The sequence below is a fragment of the Stigmatopora argus genome, chromosome 13 (assembly GCF_051989625.1).
Source record: "Stigmatopora argus isolate UIUO_Sarg chromosome 13, RoL_Sarg_1.0, whole genome shotgun sequence".
Classification (NCBI taxonomy): Eukaryota; Metazoa; Chordata; class Actinopteri; order Syngnathiformes; family Syngnathidae; genus Stigmatopora; species Stigmatopora argus.
In genome coordinates this window covers 2,564,037-2,581,947 of record NC_135399.1, presented here as the reverse complement: position 1 = coordinate 2,581,947, position 17,911 = coordinate 2,564,037, and the positions used below count along the sequence as shown (strand labels likewise).

General features: G+C 41.2%; 1 protein-coding gene and 1 long non-coding RNA gene across 17 annotated transcripts in view; one reads left to right on the top strand and one right to left on the bottom strand.

Annotated features, from left to right (window-relative positions):
* LOC144086533 (uncharacterized) overlaps positions 1-1,652 on the bottom strand; it is a 40,933-nt gene extending 39,281 nt beyond the window's left edge. Inside the window, exon 1 of the long non-coding RNA XR_013304518.1 lies at positions 1,462-1,652. This is a non-coding gene — a long non-coding RNA (uncharacterized LOC144086533). The remainder of the gene's footprint in view (positions 1-1,461) is intronic.
* The window catches only part of kalrna (kalirin RhoGEF kinase a), a 295,388-nt gene that overhangs the window by 223,954 nt on the left and 53,523 nt on the right, over positions 1-17,911 (top strand). For 15 of the 16 annotated variants that reach the window (XR_013304510.1, XR_013304507.1, XR_013304509.1 and 12 more), the window contains one exon: positions 1,483-1,769. Coding sequence is in view for 9 of the 16 variants with exons in the window: in XM_077616400.1 (XP_077472526.1) it covers positions 1,483-1,769 (287 nt within the window). In the remaining 7 variants the exon portion in view is untranslated. Of the gene's footprint in view, positions 1-1,482; positions 1,770-13,060; positions 13,218-17,911 lie in introns of those variants that run through there. The other variant, XM_077616406.1, reaches the window with a different exon arrangement.

Below are 17,911 nucleotides of genomic sequence, written 5' to 3'. Positions count from 1 at the left end.
TCAAACATACGTTTAATGTAACTATACACAAAACTGAATTCTAATTTTGTTTTACATTTTTATACCTTCTGGCCGGGTTAGCTGTTTGCCACGCCTCCACCCTCACGTTCGCTATCAATGGGCTGTTTGCTGTTGTATTCCCTTCAAAATATTCCGAAAATGATGCACACAAATGTCCTCACAATAGGATAATGTACGACCACTTGCCAATGAGAAGTAGTCTTGGATTAGCGATCGCTCCGTTAACGGGAGCTAACAGGCTAAGGGGGGAAAAACACTGAAAAAATGCAACGCTCCGCTCAGTGCTCGCAGAGACGTTACAAAGAGGTATAGTTGCGACCAGAGATATTACACGAGGAGTTGGGGGGAGAGAGCCAGTGCCCCTGATGTTCTTATGAGCAGCCAACGAGAAGTAATATACTATACTGCTCGTATTAGCGATCGCTCCGGCATTCGCGCTGAGTGACGGAAAAAAACACTGAAAAAAATGCAATGCTCCGCCCAGTGCTCATATATGTCTTGGCCATCTGGCTTTCTCGCATCTCGAAATGTTTCTCGTATCTAGAGATAATTATTTGCTCAAAATTTTGATGTAGAGGTGCTCGTATGTAGAGGTACCACTGTAATGTAAAAACATGATAACAACAGTTCGATTTAAATTGTCCTACGCTTATTTTTTACTTTCTCAAGATGGCGCCATCAGGCAGCAGCTGGTGGCAGTAGCACTGTCCGCTCTTAAAAAAATATTTCTTCATGCTTTCCATATACTTTGCCTTTTACTTTGTGCTTTTTGCTTTGTTGTTTTACGACCTTTGCGACTCGACCCCACCCTGTCGTGTTGCTTGGTCTGTGCTTGCTACTGTCTACTACTGTTAAATAAAGTTCCAATCCAATCCACTTTTATATTGATTTTGTGTGAATCGCATTCACTCCGGAAATACTCCAGAAATAGGACAAGGGTACTCCTGAAATGGGGTCGACAGAGGCTGACATCTCTGAATACCAGTTATAGCGACATCCCTAACTTGGAGTGAAACGGCAATGCATTTCAATTAACAGCACATGAAATTATCTCACATGTAGGCAAGGGCTGCCAAAGTCACAAATATGCTTTCAACTGTTTTGTGAATGGGACAAATACACACACAATAAATAGTATAGTATAATAGTACATAGTGTGAATACTATGTGCATGCACAAGTTACCTATATTTTGATGTGACGCACTAAAGAAAAAATGTAAATTCCACTAATTTAGTATTGGATGGTAAGAACTAAAACTTTTACATTTAAAAATCGCTGACAATTTTTGTATTTATTCCTCCTCCCCCTTATTTATCCTGACCACCTCCCTCAGGAAAACATCCCAGCCGGCCGTCCTGTTGCCCAGCCCTCTTAGTAGAACCCTATAACTTTGTCCTCCTTTCCCTCTTTTTTCCCTCCGTGGGTTTCCTTTCCTTACCATCAACCTCCTCTTCCTCAGGAGAGCGACACTGGCTTCTTCAATGGCGCCTCGTCCACCATGCGTGTCATTCAAGACTACTCTGCTCTCAAGGAGAATGAGATATGCGTGAGTCAGGGTGAAGTGGTGCAGGTCCTGGCAACCAATCAGCAGAAGATGTACCTCGTTTACCGGGCCGCTGACAGCCAGTCACCCGCTGCCGAGGGCTGGGTGCCAGGCCACGTCTTGACCCCCACCCACAAGCCCTTAAAAGACTCCTCCTCTGCCACGTCCTTCTCTGCAGCAGTGGCTGACACCAACAACATCAAGTAAGTCATTCCCACCTGCCCCCCTTCACCACAGCACTTGGATGGGGTCAGGTGGCCTCCGTTTCACAAACATCCACAGTGACGCTGTTTTAGTAACTGACCGGCAACAAATTCTAGAGCTAAACTGGATAAGATTTTGTAGCCAATGTGGAATGCGGACCATAAAAACTGGACTTATTTCAGTTCCTAACACCTTACTTTGTTTTCTTTTTGTTTTCCACCCTCCCTTTTTTCCAAATATGGACTGGGTTCTCCCCAGTAGAGATTTATGTTGTTGTCTGTGGCAATCTATAAGAGTTTTTCTTTTAACGCCTTGCTTTATCTTTTTTGTTATGGTTGTATCCCCACCCTCCTTTTTTCCAAACATGGAGATTTCTGTTGTTGTCTGTGGCAATCTTTAAGAGTTTTTCTTTTGATCTTTATTGTTATTTTGTTGTTATTATTATTTTTTATTTGATGGGAAGTTTGCTTCTCCATGTTGATTTTGTTGTTGTTGTTTATTGTGTCGGTAGTTAACTGTACAAACATGTCTCAACTGAGGCTCTAGAGCATTCCTGTTTATATAAAGCCACAAAGACCAGAAAATCCTTTTTGCACTATTTAAGAAAAATATGAAGTCAAGCTGTGCAATATGTTTTTTTGACGAAAAGGCATCAGAAAGCAGTTAACTGTTGCTAGTCACTAAAAATAATGATTCTTGGTGGGGGGGTGTCTTGACATAAGAAGTTTTTTTTTATCTACGTACCTTAAGTGGAGATAATGGACAAGTTGTAGTTTTTAACAATTTGTAAATAAACTGCGAGAGAACATGCAGAAAAATATGACAAGTCTGCTACTTTTTTATTCCAATAGATGTTACACCATCAGCCAAGAAGAATATATATCTAGAAAAAAGCACATTATTGTACCCCGCCGTTTCAATTTCATTACACCTACTTCTGTAGTTTTTCTGTATTTTGATGATATACAAGGTGTTCCAAAATGGTTGACCCCATCATAAATGCCCATATCGCGGAAACTGCTTAATAGATCTATGTATAGATAAGCTACCCTTTTCTTGAAATTTTTGGTGCCAAGTCCTAATTGGTTTTGTAGTCGGTGCCTTCTTTGCGAATTTTGTGAAGAAGGCACGTTGCACTGTATTCGGTGACTGAGTCCAAGCACACTAACATGCAAAATGCCTTTTCTTTTGAAGTGAACGGCATTTCTTAACCTGAAAAGATAGAAATGCCAAACGTTACACACAAAAACTTGAAACGTTTCTAGACACGCTGTGAAAATTGGAGGTCTTTCCAAAGAAAGTTGTCAAAATTATTGGCCTACGAAATGGGGTCAAACATTTTGGAACACCCTGTACATAGATTACCATTTTCACAGTTTAATTTGCATATCTCTATGTCAGGTGATGGTATGCCAGCAAATCACAACACCAAAGTGATTCCATAATTATCTGATAGATTCACAAATAGGCATTCCCCAAATTCCCGCACAAATAAAGAGAAAAAGGTAGTCTTCTGGAAGTTTTTACTTGCAAGGAGAACGAACCGTTGGTGCCAAGTACCAACTCCGTTCTGGCCTCACACGCCTTTTTTGTTGTTTGTTAAATTCAAGGACTCTAGTTACAATGGACATCTCAACTCTCAGAGGAGGGGTGGAAACAGCAGTGAGACCACTGCTGTTTCCACCCCTCCTCTGAGAGTCAAAATAAATGAAAGTCTTGTGGAGTCTATAATGGGTGCATGTGCAGCTCAAGGCGTTTTGGATCTTCTTTGTTTTGTCCACTCCAAGCAGTCCAAGGCATTTTGGCTTCTCTCTGTTTAGTCTAAACTAAGGTTCTCGGAGCAAGGCGTTTACTTCGTTGCAAGCAAAGATATAATAATACAAGCTGCTTGTTTAGAACCAAAAGATAGTTGTTGCCTTATAAAAAAATCTAGTTTTGAAAAATGGGTTAGATGAGAAATGAAAATTTCAGTTACACGCATAGCATAGTGTTTGAATAATGATTAAAACCTTTTAAATCATTATTAGTAATATTTAATTAAAATTGGAAAACATCTTTCAACATAACTGGTTACACTTGCAAGGAAAATCACTCCCAACGCGTCTTCGTTCGCAAGAGGATTCTGACGTGCGGCATACTCTTCGGTCCATTTAGTGGCACATAACCAAAACATTCAAAGGTAATCTGATTTAAACAATTGCATAAGCAAAAACAACTGTCTCAACTGTTTTGAACAATTGTATAAGCTTAGCATAAAGGTTATAAAAACAACTGTCACAACAATCTGTTTTTATCGGAACACCTGCGTAAGAATTTGCACAATAAGCATAAAAAGTGACCCGAGCGGATCGTAAATCAAAACAACGGCATTAGAATTTGTACCAGTAAGCATAATAATTTCTTTATAAGGTAAACTGCCGGCGTCCCAGACAAAACAATTTATGAGTCCTTAGTAGATCATTGCGAACTTGCATCTGGGTGCCTGGGTTGCGAGGTCTATCTCCCAGTAACAGTCCTTGAGGTGTTATGTCAACAAGCTGGAGCCAGCAGGGTGACCTCGAGTTTGTCCCAGTCTCAAATTAAAGACACTCTTATACAAAAGTAATTAAAATGCTATAATATCATCATGAATTAATTCATAGCCTCATTACTTATTAAAAATGCTTACAACACATATAGAAACATTCCATAATAAATCCAACACATAGCAAACATTTGTTTACAATTATGTACAGGTATGATACAGAAGTTCAGCACTTCAAATCAATGAAGCAGAGTGTACAGATATGGAGAAGAAACTCAGCAGTTCAATTCAATCAAGCCAAAGCGTCAGTAGCATACCAAAACAAAGTAGCACACAATATCAGTTTGAGGAATATGTAGAAATATAATTCTCTTTCATTGGGATCCTGAAAACTGAAAGAAAACATGAATATTCTGGAGAAAGCTAAGGTTAAAAAGAACTTACCAAAAACCAAGACAGCAGCACCCACACAGTCAGCTCAACCCCATTGGAAACAATAACCACCAACACAAATTACCCAAATCAACCAAGCAGCAACAACACTTTAAATGCAAATTTACATACATTTGATTGTGGTAACGACGACCATCAACTCGCACCCATAACTCTGCATCCAAAATGGCCCAACGACAGCTATACCTTGAAATGCAAACAAAATAGGGCCAATCAAGGCTATACATGAAGCCCACACGAGAGCACGAACATATCTACCGTAAGGCGTAGTCAACATTGAAGAAAACAGTTTTCCCGCACCTGGAAACTCGAGCAATCAGTCGTGCGGTGCGTTTAGGGACATTGTGTAAAAACATACATCAACTCTCCTTTCAGCTTTAACAAATACAAGCAGGGGGGCCCAGCGAAGTTTAGAACCAAAAGACAATTGTTGCGCTATTAAAAAGATTATCTTTTGAAAAATGGGTGTTTAGCAAATAAAACATTGAGTTTACACACTTAGAGAAGGTGAAGAAATGCAATCACTCATCTATTAGGATTCAACAGACATTTCTGTCCACCATAAAAAAATTCAACTATCTACGTTGCATGGTTTGGACAAACGTAGCGAGAGTATTTTAACATACATAAATTATGCTTTATAAGGATTATAGATGACTGCTAAGGCCGAAGCCTCGTCACCATTTTGGAATGCAGAAGATTGTGCTGCCATCTTGGTGGGCTTCAAGTGTTTACGCCTTTCCCAACTCAATATTTTTTGGCATAATTGGTAAAAAGTGGGCAGCCCGGTGGTCCGAGTGGTTAGCGCGTCGGCCTCACAGCTCTGGGGTCCAATCCAGGCCGTGTCCATCTGTGAAAAGTTTGCATGGGTTTCCTCCCACATTCCAAAAAACATGCAGGGTAGGCTGATTGGACACTCTTAATTGCCCCTATTGAGGTTAAAAGCGGTTTAGAAAATGAGATGACATGGTGAAAAGTGACGTTGCAAACGTATGTAAAGTATGCAAAAAAGGAATGTATAATATATACAGAAGCAGGAGTATGCGTTTTAGGAAAAAGTAAGAAAAACTGACGGTCAATTTCAAAAGAAAGGCTGACGAATTTTACCTATTTAAGCATTGTTTGTAAAACATTGTAAACCAAAGTGAAAATATGACGAAAATAAAAACAATAGCGGTGCTGTTGCATAGTTCATGCAATGAACTTCAAGCAGAAATGACTAAGCGGAAGCACTCCAGTGTGGTTTCCAGGTGCACACACACATCCATATTTCTTGCTTTATTAGGATTATAGAATAGATAAAGCGTGATTTTTGGATGGTTGGATGTTTTATAACTCCCGTCTCGACAGAAAAAAAAGTGGGAGCTCGCTGTCGGAAATTCTTCCGAAAATGACGTTTGTAAATGACGTCGAAAGGCGTCCTTCATTACAACCAATCAGCCACGAGGTGCGTTTAGGGCACATCGTGTTAAAACGATTCATACATCAACTCTGCTTTCAGCTTTAACAAATAAAAATTGAGTTTACACACTTAGAGAAGGTGAAGAAATTCAATCACTGGTCTATTAGGATCTGACAGCCGTTTCTGGCCACCATAAAAATGTCAACTCTTTACGTTGCACGCTTTGGACAAATGTAGCGAGAGAATCTTAACATACACACACACACACACACTCACACACACACACACAAATCACGCTTAATAAGGATTATAGACAAAGCTTGAGTTTACACACTCAGAGAAGGTGAAGAAATTCAATCCGACAGCTGTTTCTGGCCATAAAAAAAATGCAACTCTACAATGCACGGTTTGGACAAACGTAGCGTGAGAATCTAAATATACCCATCCATCCATCCATAAATCACATTTCATAAGGATTATAGATGAAACTAAGTTTATTAGTAAAGCAACGCACATTCTTCATTGCAAGCAAATATATAATAATGTGAAACTAATAATCCAGACATTCCCTCATATTATTATATATTAGTACATACAGTGGTACCTCGTCATACGACCGCTCGTCATACAAAATGCTCGTCTTACAAGGGAAATTTCGATCGAATAATTCGCACGTGATGCGGTCAAAATTTCGTGATGCGACCTAGCCAGGTGGCCATGGCATTTTTTTTTTGCATCTCTTTCGTGTATAAAATCTTTCTACGAGCATTGGGCGGACTTTGCATTTCCATACCCGTTTTTCCCCCCACTTTGGTCTACATTTACATACCAGGTAAACAACAATGGATCGGCAGAGTTTTCCAAAGAAAAGATCTGGAATATATGTACACTCGGTAATCAGACATGGGGAAGCGGCAAGTTCCAAACAACCCTTGATGCGTTCTTTTTTAAGGCGCCGGCCGGGGTGGGGCCAACCCATTACAAAGGTAAAAAAGATTAAAACTAAATTAGAATTCAGCTTTGTGTGAAGTTACATTAAACGTTGAGCGTATATATATATATATATATATATATATATATATATATATATATATATATTAATCCAAGTTAATTTAAATTTTTTTGTTCGTTTACGAGTGACGTGGATAAAGTCAGCCCCCCCCCTCCGCCTCCGTGTGTGATGTTCCCTTCCCCTCCGCGAAATGCGTCTAATTTTATTTCTATTAAACACATTTTATTACTATTAAACCCCTCGTTATTTATTACTTTGTCAATACATGGCGAATTAGAAGAAATAAAACATGTTTTACACGAGTGCGGCGTTGCCGTGGATAAAGTCAGCCCCGAACAGCCCCCCCCTCCGCCTCCGTGTGTGATGTTCCCTTCCCCTCCGCGAAATGTGTCTAATTTTACTTCTATTAAACACATTTTATTACTATTAAACCACTCGTTATTTATTACTTTGTCAATACATGGCGAATTAGAAGAAATAAAACATGTTTCACACGAGTGCGGCGTTGCCGTGGATAAAGTCAGCCCCGAACAGCCCCCCCCCTCCGCCTCCGTGTGTGACGTTCCCTTCCCCTCCGCGAAATGCGTCTAATTGTACTTCTATTAAACACATTTTATTACTGTTAAACCACTCGTTATTTATTACTTTGTCAATACATGGCGAATTAGAAGAAATAAAACATGTTTTACACGAGTGCGGCGTTGCCGTGGATAAAGTCAGCCCCGAACAGCCCCGCCCTCCGCTTCCGTGTATGCCGCTGTCTCTACTCTCCGCGAAATGTGTCTAATTTTACTCCTATTAAACACATTATTACTATCAAACCACTCGTTATTTATTACTTTGTCAATATATGGCGAATTATAAGAAATAAAACGATTTTTTCCAATCCAATATCCTGTTTTTGGTGTTTTTTTTCAGAGAGTTGGAACGAATTAATTTGTTTCCCATTCATTTCAATGGGAAACTTCCGCTCGAGTTACGAGAATCTTGTCATACGAGCTCAGTCCCGGAACGGATTAAGCTCGTATCTCGAGGTACCACTGTAATCCCCTTTCCTTAATAAAATTTCCTTTGGGCTTTATTTTATTAATTCGTATTTCGTGACAAATTCAAATACAGTTGGGGGAAGTCCCAGTTGGGGCTCGATCCTTACCGGAATTCACCTTACTTGCATGTCTGGTCTGAAAAAAGAAGAACAAAACCATTCTCGTCCAATTCACTTTCATAATTAGTATAATCATGGACATTGATGCTCTCACCAGGTGGCTGTCTACCAAGTGGATACAATTCTTGCAATTTGGAATTTGTTAGGGCATTTGCAGTAACTATAAGTCAGTTTAGCAAAGAGCGTAACTAGGGGATAAGATAACTCCCACACAATGTCAAAGTAGTAGCAAAACAGCCATTGAGATCACCACAGAGAAGGCCAATTATTTATACTTGCCGAAGGTCTTAGCCCACCAGTCTGCCCAGGCAGAAAGTTCCACTCCAGAATGCCTCTTCCTTTCTGTTTCAGGGTCTGTAGGCCTTCAATGACTATGGTTAGGAACCCATTGGGTGATGTGTCGTTGAGAATAAAGGTGCAACATTGATCTCCAAGCATTGCACACACATCCCCTGCTCCGCCAGAAGCATATCAACCACTTTGCGGTCCTGGAAAGCCATGAGACTGGTGGCTGCCAGGCAATGTTCCCTCTAATTTTTCGTTGGTCTGAGCAGAAAGTCAACCTCCCTGAGCGCACTGAGTACCAGTGTGAGCGACATCATCGGTACTCGGATGATTCGCCTAAAGACGTTTCGCCGACGGACGTTTGACAGACGGGCAGGTCGCCGAATGAACGTTCGGCAGAACGTCCATTCGGCGCCCTGTCCATTTTTCATGTAAAACATGCTGTAAAACACGAAAAACATAAGTGGACAGAGCTACTGCCACTGGCTGCCGCTTAAACGGCGCCATCATGGGTAAAAAAAAAAAAAAAAAAAAAAAAAAAAAAAAAAAAAAAAAAAAAAAAAAAAAAAAAAAAAAAAACAAATCCGATTTTTTTTTTTACTGCGCGCCATATGATTGCTGCTGCGCAGAGAAGACGAAAGTAGTGCGCAATTGCGCACGCGCGCAGCTTAGAGGGAACACTGCTGCCAGGTGTTCCTTCATTGCTACAAATCCTGCTCCAATTAGACATATTTTAAAACGTTTTTCCATATATAAGGCGCACCGCATTGTAAGGTTCTACAGTAGAGGGTGGGGTTACGTTAATATGCAACCATTAGACGGTTCTGCTCTGAATGGAATGTCAACAAAACAGTCAGATAGGTCAGCCAAACTCCACAGTCCTAAACATAGTCTCTAACCCAACTCACACAACATATTGTGTCGGTCTATCTGCCGTAATGCCATTATAAAAAATAGTCACAACTAAGAAGTTCCGCAATTTGATAAATTTAGAAAGAATTATGACAATGCATTTCCATCATGCATTTCACTCCTCCTAGTATTTTTTTATAATGTTCTCATATTGCACAGACTTAAGCACGATAAAAAGAGAAACAACAATAATGATACCGGGAACAGACTCCCAATAGCAACAAAAAAAGACATCACATACACATTAAATCACAACTGTGAGAACACTGGGAGACAGAAAAAGAATAAAAGAAAGAAAAAAATATGAAGACACAGGACTGTAACATAGATTTGAGGCCACTTATAACCAATTTAGACAACCGACTTACCGTATTTACTCGCATATAAGCTGGCCGCACGTATAAGACGCACCCTTAAAATGGCCTTAAAATTGTTGAATTTTACAATTTCTCGCGTATAAGCCGCGCCCCTGATTCCCAATTTTCACCTCCATTTTCATGGTTTTAATAGGGAGTACAAATGTGTTTATTTGAAGGGAAATATCAAATTATTCAATTTGAAAAAAGAAACAAGTCTATCTTGATGAGAACCTGATGCTTTCTAATTATGGAAATCACAATTTTCGTACCAAAAGTTTAAGATGTTGTGACAGCTATATTACTTCTAATGTCAAAATATCTCAATTCTTTCAATGGTTCATATAACTCCAATTGTCACTTTCAAACAAGACATATAATGAAAAAAATCAAAGTGGAATTGGGTTTTATTTCAAAATCAAGGCTACTCGCGTCTGGCCAGTTTGGGTTATTTTTTCATTTTCTCCTCTGTGTGCTTATGCTCGTTTCCCATTCTTGTTTGTCCCTCCTGACTTGCCGTTTCTCTTGCGCAGCTGTCATTGATAATTAGTTCCTGTTTTGTCTATTTACACAACACTGATTTTTTTGTCATTGTCGGATTGTTTAGATTTTATCCTGCCATGTTTCCTCGTATCCTCGTTCCTCGCTTCCCTGTGTTTTCCAACTTCAGGTTGGATTTTGTTATTCGACGCCAAGTCTTTTGCTACTTTCTTTGCCTCCAGTTAAAGTTATTAAAGTTTCATTTGAGCTCTACTTCCCTCGTCCTTGCCTGCATCCCTGCAATTGGGTCCATTTCCAAAGACATGACACAGGTAGACATTTATTTCCCTTATTTTATTAAGCTGGCCAGCCAAGTCATATTTAGTCATCCATAAATTTTGGTGTTTAATTTGTCAAAGCGCTGTGACTTTCAAAAAAAATTCCAATGTTACACACCGAACGCTGTTTTGGTTCATATTCAATAGCCACCTTGCTGCTGGATATTACCATTTTGAAGTTAGTTGTCCAATCAGGGCACTAATTTCCCCCTTATTCTTTTCTTTCCTCCTTCGTTCGTTTTTCCCTAGGCTATCACCACACATGCGACGCAATCATACACTCGGAGCTTAAGTACCGACCGGTTTAGGTACAGAACACCGATGCCCTACAGTTTTATAGACTAATATTCTGTCTGTACACCCGCTAGTGACTAGTATCCACAGGATTTTTGCCGCCGCCCCCTGACGCAACGGTCGAGTCCCTTGACGCAAACTTACACTTTCGGGGCCATCTGAACTAATGGATAATCATATGAACGCTTTACTCACCAGAGATGTCCTCAACTCTTGTGGGTTAAGTCGTCAACCTTGGGAACCGAGGTGTGGAGCCGAGGTCCAGCCCATCAAAAGGGTTTTAAATGCTGTGGCCACGGTCTTCCCTGGATGTCGACTCTGTACCTGGATTCCTTCCGGTATCTTGACTCCCAGGTTCGAAGGACAAATAAATGTTAGGTCCAACAATAGGCATTCCCCAAATGCACACAAATAAAGACAAAAAGACAAACTGTTGGTGCCAAGGTCCTGACTCTGTTCTGGCCTCACACGCCTTTTTTGTTGTTTATTAAATTCAATGACCCTAGTTACAATGGACGCCTCAATTCTCAGGGGAGGTATGGAAACAGCAGTGAGACGTCAATAGTCAGAATAAATGAAAGTCTTGTGGAGTCTATGGTGGACGCATATGCTGCTCAAGGCGTTTGGGATCTTCTTTGTTTTGTCAACTCCAAGCAGTCCAAGGCGTCAAGTCTTCTCTTTGTTTAGTCTAACTAAGGTTGTCAGGAGCAACACCATTTACTTCGTTGCATTTAAACATATAATAATAATATGAAACTAAGTTTAATAGTAAAGCAAAGATGATTCTTCATTGCAAGCAAATATATAATACTGTGAAACTAATAATCCTGACATTATCCAATAAGTGCTTCCACACCCAAGGAGCATTTCTCCAGTTAATGTTGCTTTCTGAATTGAATTTGTGAAACTAATCAAATGATGATGCTAGGCTAACAATGAACACCTCTGCAGCTACACACCAGAAGACATTTCCTTAATGTGCTGATGAATGGGTCACTTTGAACTGAACGCCCACTGGCAGAAATGGCATACAGGAATGGAATTCATTGTGTGACGCTTGTGAAATCCAGATCGGGTTATTTTATTATTAATCTGTTTTGAGGACTTTTCAACAAAAAAAAGTCGGAAAAACTATGCAGGCACTATGAAGCTTTGATCTATGAAGAAAAGTTATTATTTTATTATTCAGTTCCACCAAAGTTATTGTTGGAGTTATTCTGGGATACTATTATAGATGTATGCATTTTCATTGTTTTTGTATAAGAGTGTCTTTAATTTGAGTTTGGGGCAAGCTCGGGGTCACCCTCCAGGACAGCTGGCTCCAGCTAGAGACTTAACATTTCACCAAGTCCGTCGCTCCAGGACTGATTACTGGAAGATATGCCTCGACCCTCTCCCCAGATACAAGTTCGCAATGAAGATCTGTGTAGGACGCTTAAATTGTTGTTGATTTAGCGGATGGCTATCAATCAACCCCTGGGGTTTACTCGCTTATGTTTCTCAAATTATGACGCTCGGTTCGCTTGATATGGAATTGTTTTGCCGAATGGAGGCCCGTTTGTTTAATTTCGAATGGAGTTGTTTTTGAGTTCTGACCTTAATTGCTATTAATGAATACCTGATACGCGATTATTGTTGCAGTTGTTTTGACCTCGATGGTGTTATTCGGTTAGCTTATGCAATTGTTTGAATCAGATTACCTTAGATGTTTTGAATTATGCGCGACTGAAATGGACAGAGGAGGATGCCGTTTCTTCAGAATCATCTTGGACGAGGACGAGTCGGGAGAGATTTTCCTTGCAAGTTGGTAGCTAGAGTATGCCAAATGATGTCTCTCTGATTTGATTAAAGTATACCTAATAATACACCTATCAGTTATGATTAACAGTGTAGATAACAGGTGTCAAACTGATTCCACAAGTGGGAGCAGAGTAATGTTGGGCATAATACAAGTCAACACATTATTGTAATAATATTAGGGTTGTTTTGTAAAGAGTATTTGTAAGGCATTACTCTTCTCAAACAAGTCTCATCTCATCTCATTTTCTGAACCGCTTTATCCTCATTAGGGTCATGGGGGGTGCTGGAGCCAATCCCAGCTGTCTCCGGGCCAGAGGCGGGGGATACCCGGGACAACATGCAAACTCCACACAGATGGATGTGACCTGGATTTGAACCCAGGACCCCAGAGCTGTGAGGCCAACGCGCTTTCCACTCGCTCCACCGGGCCACCCCTCAAAAAAGTAACATTTCGATTTCATTACTTATAATAATCGGACATAGGCCCTGTCGTCATCATCAACAACAAAAAGCCCACTTGTCATCACACCCAGAAACTGCGTATGACGAAATTGGTGGTGCTTCTCCATAAGCTGCGTTTACTCGGCAAAAGACTTAAATAAGTGATAGTTACGGACTTGTCATTTGGCATTCTGCTGTTATGGATACAGGTCACTTACCTCTCAAACATCTTTTTATATTACCTCAGAAGGGAATGTGTGTTGTGTTACCGCAAATTTAGAGTTCTGATGGATGTGGGGAAAAAACTGTCCTTAGGCCTATTTGTCCGTACTTTGTGGGACCTATAAATACATAATACATTGCTAGTTCAGAGCTTTAGTAACTCCATCACTACGATGGACTTTCATCTTCATCTTCCATACCGCCCATCCTCGAAAGGGTTGGGGTGTTATTGGAGCCTAACCCACCTGTCTTCGGGCAAAAGCCAGACTACACCCTAGACTGGTCGCCAGTCAGTTGTAGGGCACACAGAGGGACAAACAACCATCCGCAGCCCCAATCATACCGCCACTAGCGGGAATTGAGTCCGCACCGCACCTGCCCGCACCTAAGTCAGGCGAGTGAACCACTACACTACGAGGCAGCTTCACCACAATGGAATCTTAAATAAATTACAAAAGCAATTCCTCTCCCCTCGGCTGCTTTCCAAGTCTAATCAAGGCTGAACTGTCAGTATGCTTATGAGTCGGACAGGTGATTTGTTTCATACATGTCATCTGTGTAGCGACTGGCTAGCACTTTACTCGTGTGCGGTCGATTGGTCGCCGGTCTTTTGGTCACCGGTCTTTTGGTCGCGGTCTTTAGGTCGCCCGGAAGTTTGGTCGTCGTCTTTTGGGTCGCCGGTCTTTTTTGTCGCCGGTCTTTTTTTGTCGCCTTTTGGTTGTCTGATCGGCTGCTGCCATCTACTGTCGATTTATTAAAAAGCAAATTCACAGATGGTGTTTTTTATTGAAGCAGTGCAATGAACCTTCATTCTCTCTGGGAGAACTTGCAATGTTGAAATACTTTAGATTAGATGGTCATTTTTATCAAACAAATAAAAGTATTAGTATACTTTTAGTTAGACAGTATTTAGATCGTTTCAACAGTATTTAGACTCTAAATACTGTTGAAACGATCTAAATACTGTTGAAACGATCTAAATATCTAATATCAAAATATCAATAAGAGCACTCATTTAACACATCAATAAGAGCACTCATTTAACACATCGGCTGCTGCCATTGACTGTCATAGGCGTCCAATGAACCTTCATTCTCTCTGGGAGAACTTGCAATGTTGAAATTCTTTAGATTAGATGGTCATTTTTATCAAACATCAAAATATCAATAAGAGCACTCATTTAACACATCGGCTGCTGCCATTGACTGTCATAGGCGTCCAATGAATATAGAGTACCTGCAAGCCATTGCATACAATTTGTCATAAAAACTCCTATCATAATTTGTGAGTTTGTATTTGTAATTTTTGTACAGAATTTGTAAGTTTTACTGCTAGAATTTTTAAGTTTTACTGCTTCAATAAAAACACCATCTGTGAATTTGCTTTGTCTTCTTTTTCATAAATTAATTTTACTTATTGCCTTTTATTATAATGTCAAAGTTCCGGGCTAAAAGTATACTAATACTTTTATTTGTTTGATAAAAATGACCATCTAATCTAAAGTATTTCAACATTGCAAGTTCTCCCAGAGAGAATGAAGGTTCATTGGACGCCTATGACAGTCAATGGCAGCAGCCGATGTGTTAAATGAGTGCTCTTATTGATATTTTGATGTTTGATAAAAATGACGATCTAATCTAAAGTATTTCAACATTGCAAGTTCTCCCAGAGAGAATGAAGGTTCATTGGACGCCTATGACAGTCAATGGCAGCAGCCGATGTGTTAAATGAGTGCTCTTATTGATGTGTTAAATGAGTGCTCTTATTGATATTTTGATATTAGATATTTAGATCGTTTCAACAGTATTTAGAGTTTAAATACTGTTGAAACAATCTAAATACTGTCTAACTAAAAGTATACTAATACTTTTATTTGTTTGATAAAAATGACCATCTAATCTAAAGTATTTCAACATTGCAAGTTCTCCCAGAGAGAATGAAGGTTTATTGGACTGCTTCAATAAAAAACACCATCTGTGAATTTGCTTTTTAATAAATCGACAGTAGATGGCAGCAGCCGATCAGGCGACCAAAAGGCGACAAAAAAGACCGGCGACAAAAAAGACCGGCAACCCAAAAGACGACGACCAAACTTCCGGGCGACCTAAAGACCGCGACCAAAAGACCGGTGACCAGAAGACCGGCGACCAATCCACTGTGTACCAACTTTACTAATCAACGTCAATATCTGTTGGCAGTCAGTGGCGTCACTAGTTCTATTTTAGAAGGTTTTGAGCCCCTCTAAATATTCTTAAGCTCCAATAAATAATTTGTTGATTATTTTTTGACAAAACTATTTCAATATTCAAATAATGTAGCTACAATAAAAGTTAACAAGGGAACGGCTTTGCCCATCCCACCTGCTTGGGTGAGGTTGTTATTGCGCTTGTTTTGGTAATCTATTTGTGTAAGGAGAAGCACAGTGGCTAATCCACATGTGGGCAGATTGCAATAAAGGCTCAAAGTGGAGAAGTCACAACAGAAAAAAAGTGTTTCAGGGAGCACCCGGAAACTTGCTGGCGGAAAATCTTCCGAAATGATCTTTGTAAATGACGTGGAAAGGCGTCCTACCTTACAGCTAAATTGGTTCAGCGCGGCCAGAACCACCGTGTCTCGCCGAGTATTCCCGTCACGACAGAAAAAAAGTGTTCCGGGAGGACCTGTAAACTTGCTGGCGGAATATCTTCCAAAAATGACGTTTGTAAATGATGTGGAAAGGCGTCCTACCTTATGACCCATCATTTAAAAACAATTATTCATACATCAACTCTCCTTTCAGCTTTAACAAATAAAATATTTAGTTTACACACTTAAAAAAGGTAAAAAAAATCTATATTAGGATCCGATGGCCGTTTCTGGCCACCATAAAAATATTCAACTCTCTACGATGCACGGTTTGGACAAACGTAGCGAGAGAATCCTAACATAACCTCACACACACATCCATCCATGAATCATACTTTATAAGGATTATACATGATAAAAATTATGATTAACTGTCAACAGTTTTTAACAATGGTTGTATAGAATGGGTTAATTCCTTGTGTACGGTTGAGAGCCTCTTGGCCACCGTTACTTGGTCAATTCATCTTGACCATTAAGGATCTGTCTACATCATGGGTGTCCCAACCGGTCCTCAAGGGTCGCTGTGGGTGCAGGTTTTCATTCCACCCGAGGAAGAGGATATATTTTCAACACTCTAGTGTCTTAAAAGTATAACCAGTCGATTGCCATCAGGTGCTGCTGGTTTCAGACCGAGCCAAGATTGCCTACCTCATCACCTGTCTTCGAGCTGAAGCCCTGTCGAGGGCTAACGTGGGATAGAGACTCGAGGGTTTGTTCCTCATATGCCGCCTTTAGGGAGGAAATGCGTAAGGTGTTCGACCACCCAGTACGCAGTAGGGAGGCAGGAAGACGATTGATGTCCCTCCGCCAGGGCTTCCAAAGCGTTGCAGAATATTCGGTCAAGTTTCGCACCCTCACTGCTAAGAGTGTGTTTAATGACAACGCCCTCCAGGAAATATTTGTTGAGGGGACTAACGGTGTCCCTGAAGGATGAGTTGGCGTGCCGTGACGAGCCGGGATCCCTCGATGCGCTTGTCAATTTGGCCATAAGAATCAACTGCCGACTCCGAGAATGCTAAAGGCGGCGGCAAGAAGGCTCGCAGGTGGGCCCCCTGCACGAGCCTCAGCAACCAGTCTTGACGTCACCCACGGCTACGGTAGCCCCACTTCTCGGGGGTGACATCAGAGCCAATGCAGCTGGGCCGCGCCAGGCTCTCTTTCCATCGTCTGCACTCATCTTCATGTTTTTACTGCGAGCAGAAGGGTCACCTTGTATGGACATGCCCAGTCCGTCCGGTAAAAGCAAGGGCTCACCAATAGAGAGAAAGCTGTTGGTGACCCTCACCGCTGGAGAATCCTCCCGTTGTCTTCTGCTGCCTGCCTCGCTCTCCTAGGCGGGAGAGACGCACAAGGCCACAGCATTGGTCAACTGCGGAGCGGACGAGTGTGTTATCGACCGCCATGCGGTGTCCCAACTGGGCATCGGGATTCGTCCGTTGGATACACCTTTGAGGACAACCGCACTGAACGGGCGGCCCTTAGGCAAAGTGGAGTTGCGAACGGAGCCGGTTTCCCACTGCTTATGCGGCAACCACCAGGAGGTATCATGTTTCTCTGTGTTGGACTGCCCGGAGTCTCCCGTAGTTCTGGGTCTTCCTTGGCTAAGGGAACACAATCCGGTCATTGACCGGTCAGGTCCCAAAGTGACCGCCTGGAGCCCCGCCTGCCACACCAAGTTTCTTTAGTCAGCCCTTGTACCCACAAGATCCCCTCCAAGGCAAGATACCCCGGACCTAGCCTCAGTGCTGGACTGTTATCACATCCTTGCATGGGTTTTTAGCAAGGACCATGGTAGGAACCTTCCCCCGCATCGCCTCATGAGCCACCCATTT